Raw genomic sequence first — 8,891 nt, 5'->3', positions numbered from 1 at the left:
CTCTGTTTACAAAAAAATATATCCATATGTACTCTCATAGCGTTTGTTGATCACACATTCTCTACCAGTGGTAACTTGTGGAATAGAACACCGGCTGGAATGCACTTTTAACCAATTAGCATTCAGGATTAGAGCCACCCGTTGTATAACGAATGCTAAATGTTTCTGATCAGTGAACGAATAAACGAGATATCACTTCTCCACTTGTCCAGCCAGAGATCAATTAATCAAATATACAGACAGAGATTCAGAGAAACAACATCATATTGATTATCAGACTAGTCACAGGCTTTAGGTTGGAAGTAGGCCAGGCTTCTACGCCAGTGAAGAATGCTGATTGGTTAAAAGCGCATTCCAGCCAGTGTCTATTCCACAAGTTACTACCGGGTTAATCTAGGATGTTGAAATGTATATTTACTCTGTTCCATCTGACTGCGCAATCCACTGACTCATCAGCACAGGCAGGGAAAGTATAAACTTGATCTCCACTATAAAAAGTATCTGGACATTATCTCACATTTCTTTTAGACTAACATTTAGTTTACAACAGTGGAGATTTGTATAAACTTTACTGTCTGTCTCAACGACGTTTGCAACATTGTTTCAATATTCAAATTCGATCTCCAGCTGTCCCATAGTAATGAACGTGTCGGGGTTGGGAGTAGGGACGAGACAGACAGGCAGGCTGCGTTTCTCAGCCAGTCAAAATCATCATCATTTTTATGTATATATACAAAGAAAAGTCAATTTAAAAAAAGTAAAACGAAATGAAGTGCAGCTAGTTTGCAGTCTTTAAAGCTTCAGAGTTTGAAGTGATTGTGTTAGCTGTGTTGTTGGCTAGCTCCTCTGGACAACAGTGTCCTGACGAGAGAACACATTTTCTATGCCAGGCGAAATCGCGTCTCATTAGCTCATTGTTATGGATGCGTCCAAATAAATGTCTCTAGAAAACAGCTTAAACAAATGCAAATGCGTCTTTTTGACGTTTGACGTGACTGTAAGTTAGCTGTAGTTGGTTAGCTAACAAGCAAGGGATAAGAACGTTGCCAGCCAGTATGGCAATAGAACATTTAGAATGAACGACTGATGCAGAAGAAAAAGACTGAGTCGCATCTCTGGCAACCGAACAAATGACCAGCTGGCTTGGGAAGCAAACCTAGATTTGTGTCGGGACTATATCTTGTGGAAGTGTAGCCTTTATTTAACTAGGCAAGTCAGTTAAGAACAAATTCTAATTTACAATGACGGCCTACCCCAGACAACACTGGTCAATTTGTGCACCGCCCTATGGGACTCCCAATCACGGTTGGATTTGATACAGCATGGATTCGAACCAGGGACTGCAGTTAGATGCAGTGCCTTAGACCGCTGCGCCATTCAGGAGCCCCCCAAATAGTTTGAATGAAATAGTATGAATAAATTAATCAAAAAATGTTTTTAATGAAAGTATGTCAATCGTTATTTGAATATGTTGTATAAAAGTGCTAATTCCCTCGAAGCTGGTGTTTGGAGACTTCGTCTCGGGCCTAACAACACCCATGCCAAAATACTCCAAACATCGGCTTCTCGGGCATTATCACTTAAATATAACATGCTAGCAAAATGTTCTGCTCGGATAATATATGAGTAAACTACAATAAAGATGACCATGAGCACTCAGCTCAACAGAGATTCAGTGAAAACTAAAAGATTCAGTGAAAACTCAAATCTGACATTGATTGATTTATCAAGACGAGTGGTCTCAAAGCAAATCCCAATCAAAACGGTGCTGAAATGATAATACACCACTACTGCTTCAAGTTAGTATAACAGTTGGATATGACTTTGGGAGTTTCAGCAAGAATTTGATACATGCCTTTAATTGGATTAGCTTACATTAGTCCAATATTTTCATCATTCCGTTCATCAAAACTAAAGGTGAGTTTTCCTCTGTGCTTTTTCTAGGACCGATGGCTGTTTCCTCGTCTCCTCACTCCGCTGCCACCCGCCTCCGTGTTCCCAACACCAGTTTAAATCAATATCGCCTACTGTTTTCTATAAATATGGCTTTTTTCCCAAGTTCGGACTAATTTAATTTCTGTGTTGTCGGACCAGACCTGGTCTCGGGTTTCAGCTCACCAGCCTTGGGTCGGACCTGGATCAATTTTTTTGTTCTACATCTGATGAGAACTCTAAACTGCAATTCGGGTCTCATGTGCAGTCCTGCAGTCTCAATTATGCATGTGCTTTGAATTGATGGCGACTCTGTGTTTCAGTAAATATGTCGGGCTAAAGGCTTCCATGCATCAACCTGTTTGTTTAATGTGCTATTTCATTGTGCCAATCTGCTGCTGCGCATGTTGTGTATTTTGTGGAATTTCATTAGTGCGATATTGGGGGGAACATTTTGGGATTTCCTGGGTCTTTTCTAGGAAATTGAAGAATGGTTCCAGGATCACGGTTACCGGTGATAATCCCAAGTGTGAATAACAGAATAAGCTAAATATACTTTTGCAAAAAGAGAAATCCTCAAAGGCTTTTCTCCAAGTCTCTGCCAATTGACATCCATTCATTATTTATATAATATTCCCCTAATTTTTCCAATTTAACATCACAAGGTGTAACGATGTACGCTGAAAGTCGGAAAGCAAGTTCAGGGAGTGAATACATTTAATAAATAAAAGGATAAAACAAGAAACACGAACAGCGCACCGACATAGAACATGAACAATGACGACTGGGGAAGAAACCAAAGGGTCTGACATATATAGGGCAGGTAATCAAGGACGTGGTGGAGTCCAGGTGAGTGTCATATAAAGGGCAGGTAATCAAGGAGGTGGTGGAGTCCAGGTGAGTGTCATATAAAGGGCAGGTAATCAAGGAGGTGGTGGAGTCCAGGGGAGTGCCATTATGCGCCTAACGCTGGTGACAGGTGTGCACCCTAACGAGCAGCATGGTGACCTAGAGGCCGGAGAGAGAACACGCGTGACAACAGGCCTGGGTTCAAATACTATTTGAAATCTTTCACATACTTTTTAGTGTTTGCTCGAGCATGCCTGGAGAGGAAGATGAGCGGGTTTTGCACGTTAAAGACTAGAAGCATTCATAGAGGCTACTCGGAAGAATCCTTCAATGAAAAAAGGGTTCTTGGTAGAACCAAAAATGGTTCCCCTATGGTGATAAACCAAAGAATCCTATATGGTTCTATTTAGCACCATTTTTTTTCTAAGAGTGTAGTCCTGGACTGAAAAGCACATTCAATGTAAAATTACAATTGAACATGTTTTTTAGTCTGACTGGTTATCTAAGTTTCTTCCTCTAGATAATTTCTGATCATTTCCTTGTCATCTGTTCACATGAAGAATACAGTACATTCAGAAGTCCCATTCAAATTCCTACAGATGCAGAACATCAAACCATGGCCTTTCCCTAATTACCTATTCACTAACACTCAATTTGGTTAGCAAATTCACAGTTCAGATAAACAGCTGTTACAAATAATGTACCTCATGCATCAGATGAAAACTGTATTTTATCTGACTGCCTGTTACTCAGAGCTATTTGCCGGTCATCTTGACTCACTGCGAGACATGGAGCAACATAACTCCTCCACCTTCGTCTCCTTCACCCTAAACTCCTCCAACTCTAACGCCTCCTTCCTCAGTCCTGCACCCATCGCTTGGAACCGTGATGGTCTGGCCGCTGGCGTGGTCCTGTCTCTTTGCTTCCTAATCGGCATTCCCGGGAACATCGCAGTGATAGTTGTCCTCTGTCGGAACCACGATCTATCCAGTTTGAGCCGGAGACTGATGTTGAACTTGGCTGCATCAGACCTGCTATGCCTTATCACCCTGCCTGCATGGATCCACAACACTCTGTTTAGCTGGATAATGGGTCGGGCTATTTGCAAGTTCATTTCCATCCTGATTTACTGTAGCATCTACACCAGCTTGCTGACTATCACGCTTCTGAGCATCCAGCGTTACCTCCAGGTTCTGTATCCACAGACTTGGGCCATGCTGGGAGTGGCAAAGGAAAGGGGAATGCTGGTTGTCCTGTGGGGGACAGCCGGGGTCCTATCTATCCCTCATGGGGTTGTGCAAGATTTGAAGCAGGATGAGAATGGACATTTCCATTGTACGCTTGTTTTCGCGTCAGACGCTCAGCAAGTGGCCGTGTTGCTCCTACAGACTGTTCTGGGATTTGTAGTTCCTTTCTGCATCATGGCCACAGCCTATATCCGCCTCCATCGAAGAGTGAGCCAAACAGCTTTTTTCAGGAGCCCCAGGATGACCAGATTAGTGACCAGTATAGTGGTGACATTTTCCGTTCTTTGGACTCCTCACCATGTCATGAACTTGCTGGGAGTGTCAGCCATCTTTGTAGGGGATAAGGCTCTGAGACGAGTCTGGGAGGCCCATTGGAGAATGGTTGGATCTCTGACCATCATCAACAGCTGTTTGGATCCATTCCTCTACGCCTTTGCCTCCAGAAACACCCACCCAGAGAACAGTACCAATCCAGTGTGACCCAGTAGTCACCATTGATCCCAAAGCCACAATCTGTAAGATTTCGAGCCATCTCATTGGCAATTTTCCACAGTATAATATTGAATATTGTTTAAAATCAAATCTGGAAATTGAATTTCAAATTTAAATCAGAGAGTATATTAAAGGGGAAGTTCAGGAATTTACAACGACTGAAAGTGGTCTATGGGAGAAACTATAGTCCATAGTTCAGTCTATTCATTTTTCCATCCGCAAACTATTAAGGGAAGTCATAGGGGCATGTGTGTATGTTTATTAGTATTATTTATGTCATAATCACCTTTAAATAACATCAAACCAAATATGGAGTTGATTTGGCCTTGACATTTTGACAATTGCACAAATACCACTATCACTCCCATTTATTTGTATCGAGAGGTGGCTAAAGTTTGTAGTGTCTGTTTAGGGAAAACCAAACCATGTATTACAGTTTCTTCTGGCCCATAGATACTTTCAAGGTGAGGAGGTGACGCAGTGGTCTAAGACACTGCATCTCAGTGCTAGAGGTGTCACTACAGACAACCTGGTTCGAATCCAGACTGTATCACAACCGGCCGTGATTGGGAGTCCCGTAGGGCGGCGTACAATTGGCCCAGTGTGGTCCGAGTTTCGTAAATAAGAATTTGTTCTTAACTGACTTGCCTAGTTAAAAAGATAATTGAACATAAAGGACTGTTGGGATTCCATATGAACACCCACACAATTTCATCTATAGCATGTGGTTATTCTGCATCCCATGACGAGGAATACCTGACACACACTCACACACACACACACACACACACAAGCTTTGCAGGTCCATCAACTCATTGAAATACCTATCTCACACACACACACACACACACACACTCACACACACTCACACACACACACGCTTTGCAGGTCCATCAACTCATTGAAATACCTATCACACACAACAGTACCCTGTGGATCATGAGAGCGCCTTCATCAATCAGCATTATATTAATAACCTATTTATTGACACTTTATGTAGTGTCCTGTAATACTTGCCATTTTGCCACAACTTTGGAAGTATGCTTGGGGTCATTGTCCACTTGGAAGACCCATTTGCGACCAGGCTTTAACTTCCTGACTGATGTCTTGAGATGTTGCTTCAATATATCTACATAATTTTCCATCCTTATGATGCCATCTATTCTGTGAAGTGCACCAGTCCCTCCTGCAACAAAGCACCCACACAACATGATGCTGCCACCCCCATGCTTCACGTTTGGGATGGTTTTCTTCAACTTGCAAGCCTCAACCCTTTTTCCTCCAAACATAACGATGGTCATTACGGCCAAACAGTTATACCAAAAAGTATGATCTTTGTCCCCATGTGCAGTTGCAAACCGTAGTCTAGCTTTTTTTAATGGTGGTTTTGGAGCAGGGGCTTCTGCCTTGCTGACAACATTTCAGGTTATGTCGATATAGGACTCGTTTTACTGTGGATATAGATACTTTTGTACCTGTTTCCACCAGCATCTTCACAAGGTCCTTTGCTGATGTTCTGGGATTGATTTGTACTTTTCGCACCAAAGTATGTTCATCTCTAGGAGACAGAACGCATCTCCTTCCTGAGCGGTATGACGGCTGCATGGTCCCATGGTGTCTATACTTGTGTACTACTGTTTGTATAGATGAACGTGGTACCTTCAGGCGTTTGGAAATTGCTCCCAAGGATGAACCAGATTTGTGGAGGTCTACAAATATTTTTCTGAGGTCTTGGCTGATTTCTTTTGATTTTCCCCTGATTTCATGCAAAGAGGCCCTGAGTTTGAAGGTAGGCCTTGAAATATATCCACAGGTACACCTCCAATTGATTCAAATTATGTCAATTAGCCTATCAGAAGCTTCTAAAGCCATGACATAATTTTCTGGAATTTTCCAAGCTGTTTAAAGGCACAGTCAATTTAATGTATGTAAACTTCTGACCCACTGGAATTGTGATACAGTGAATTATAAGTGAAATAATCTGTCTGTAAACAAATGTTAGAAAAATGACTTGTGTCATGCACAAAGTAGATGTCCTAACCAACTTGCCAAAACTATAGTTTGTTAACAAGAAATTTGTGGAGTGGTTGAAAAACAAGTTTTAATGACTCCACCCTAAGTGTATGTAAACTTCCGACTTCAACTGTAAATCAATGCCTTGTATCATATGACGCTGTGCTTAATATGAAGTCTGACACCTTTGGTCATTCACAGCACATACATAAAGGCTTAATGATGTAAATGTATTACCACTTAGAGAATTATCCCTAACAGCTAAAACAAATAAACATTAAAGACATGTTCAAACCATACATTTCCTTGTATTTGTAAAAATGTTTAAACAATACAAATACATGAAGTTTCAAAAATCCAACGCTGCTGGATTTTTCAAGCTCAACCGTTTCCGGCGTGTATCAGGAATGGTCCACCACCCAAGGGACATCCTGCCAACTTGACACAACTGTGGGAAGTATTGGAGTCAACATGGGCCAGCGTCCTTGTTGAACGCTTTCGACATCTTGCCTTGACGAATTGAGGCTGTTCCAAGGGCAAAAGAGGGGTTGCAAATCAATATTAGGAAGGTGTTCCTAATGTTTGGGCCACCTATGATTCACAGACATGCATGTCTTGATTTCCTGGCAAGAGTGCACTCCACAATGACTCAAGTCTTTCAGGGGGGCACAGCAGCATAGATGTTCCTTGTAAATGTCTCCACTTTGACGTAGGCCGTAGAAATTGATATCGTACATCTTGAAGAGTATGGGAGAGTAGTGAATAAGTTGAGCCAATGGGAATTGATGGTGGTGATTACTGTAAAATACATCCCACATGTATAAAACCCTGGCACAGAGAAACAGATCGAGAGTACGGAGGAGCCAATGTAAACATCGTAATGACCTTATAAATTGAGATGTCATGTATATAATGGTTGCTTAATGCATGTGTGAGGGTAAAACAATGAATAACAATGGCTGGTAAACTGCCAAGTGGTACTGTATAACTCAATGCACTCAGGATATTTGCATGTATTTTCCGGTCAGATGTAATATCCAACAGGACCTGAAGACCTGTAATATCCTATGTTTCTCAGACTCGTGGCTGAACAAGGACATGGATAGTACTGCATATGTACATCTAACTGTTTTTTCTATACATCATCAAGACCGAACGGCAGCTGCAGGTAAAGTTAAGGGGGGAGGGGTATGTACGTCCCTTTGTTAGCAACAGCTCACGCACAATCTCTCATCATTAAGGAAGTCTCAAGGTCGCCTGAGTTAGAATACTTAATGATAAACTGCAGACATTACTATTCACCAAGAGAGTTTTCATATATTGTTTTCCATAGCTCTCTATTTACCACCACAAACCGCTGCTGGCGCTAAGACCACACTCAACGAGCTGTATAGAGCCATAAGCAAACAAGGAAAGCCACATCCAGAGGCAGCGCTCCTAGTGGGGAAACTGAAATCTGTCTTACCTCATTGTTACCAGCATGTCACCTGTGCAACTAGAGACGAAGAAACGCTACATCACCTTTACTCCACACACAGAGGTGCATACAGAACTCTACATCACCTTTTCTCCAAACACAGAGGTGCATACACATCTCTACATCAGCTTTACTCCACACACAGAGGTGCATACAAAACGCTACATCACCTTTACTCCACACACAGAGGTGCATACACAACTCTACATCAGCTTTACTCCACACACAGAGGTGCATACAAAACGCTACATCACCTTTTCTCCAAACACAGAGGTGCATACACAACTCTACATCACCTTTACTCCACACACAGAGGTGCATACAGAACTCTACATCACCTTTACTCCACACACAGAGGTGCATACAGAACTCTACATCACCTTTACTCCACACACAGAGGTGCATACAGAACTCTACATCACCTTTACTCCACACACAGAGGTGCATACAGAACTCTACATCACCTTTACTCCACACACAGAGGTGCATACACATCTCTACATCACCTTTTCTCCAAACACAGAGGTGCATACAGAACTCTACATCACCTTTACTCCACACACAGAGGTGCATACAAAACTCTACATCACCTTTACTCCACACACAGAGGTGCATACAAAACTCTACATCACCTTTACTCCACACACAGAGGTGCATACAAAACGCTACATCACCTTTACTCCACACACAGAGGTGCATACAAAACTCTACATCACCTTTACTCCACACACAGAGGTGCATACAAAACTCTACATCACCTTTACTCCACACACAGAGGTGCATACAAAACTCTACATCACCTTTACTCCACACACAGAGGTGCATACAAAACGCTACATCACCTTTACTCCACACACAGAGGTGCATACAAAACTCTACAT

At 42.1% G+C, this 8,891-nt stretch overlaps 1 protein-coding gene across 1 annotated transcript; it reads left to right on the top strand.

Moving 5' to 3' along the window:
- Nucleotides 1-3,566: 3,566 nt before the first annotated feature.
- On the top strand, nucleotides 3,567-6,809 carry LOC139572455 (C-X-C chemokine receptor type 3-like). The gene has a single exon (XM_071395203.1). The coding sequence runs from the start codon at nucleotides 3,570-3,572 to the stop codon at nucleotides 4,506-4,508; it is 939 nt and encodes a 312-aa protein (XP_071251304.1). The 5' UTR covers nucleotides 3,567-3,569; the 3' UTR covers nucleotides 4,509-6,809.
- The last annotated feature ends 2,082 nt before the right edge of the window (nucleotides 6,810-8,891 follow it).

The sequence above is a fragment of the Salvelinus alpinus genome, chromosome 4 (genome assembly GCF_045679555.1).
Source record: "Salvelinus alpinus chromosome 4, SLU_Salpinus.1, whole genome shotgun sequence".
NCBI lineage: Eukaryota > Metazoa > Chordata > Actinopteri > Salmoniformes > Salmonidae > Salvelinus > Salvelinus alpinus.
This window is presented reverse-complemented; position numbering and strand designations above follow the sequence as displayed.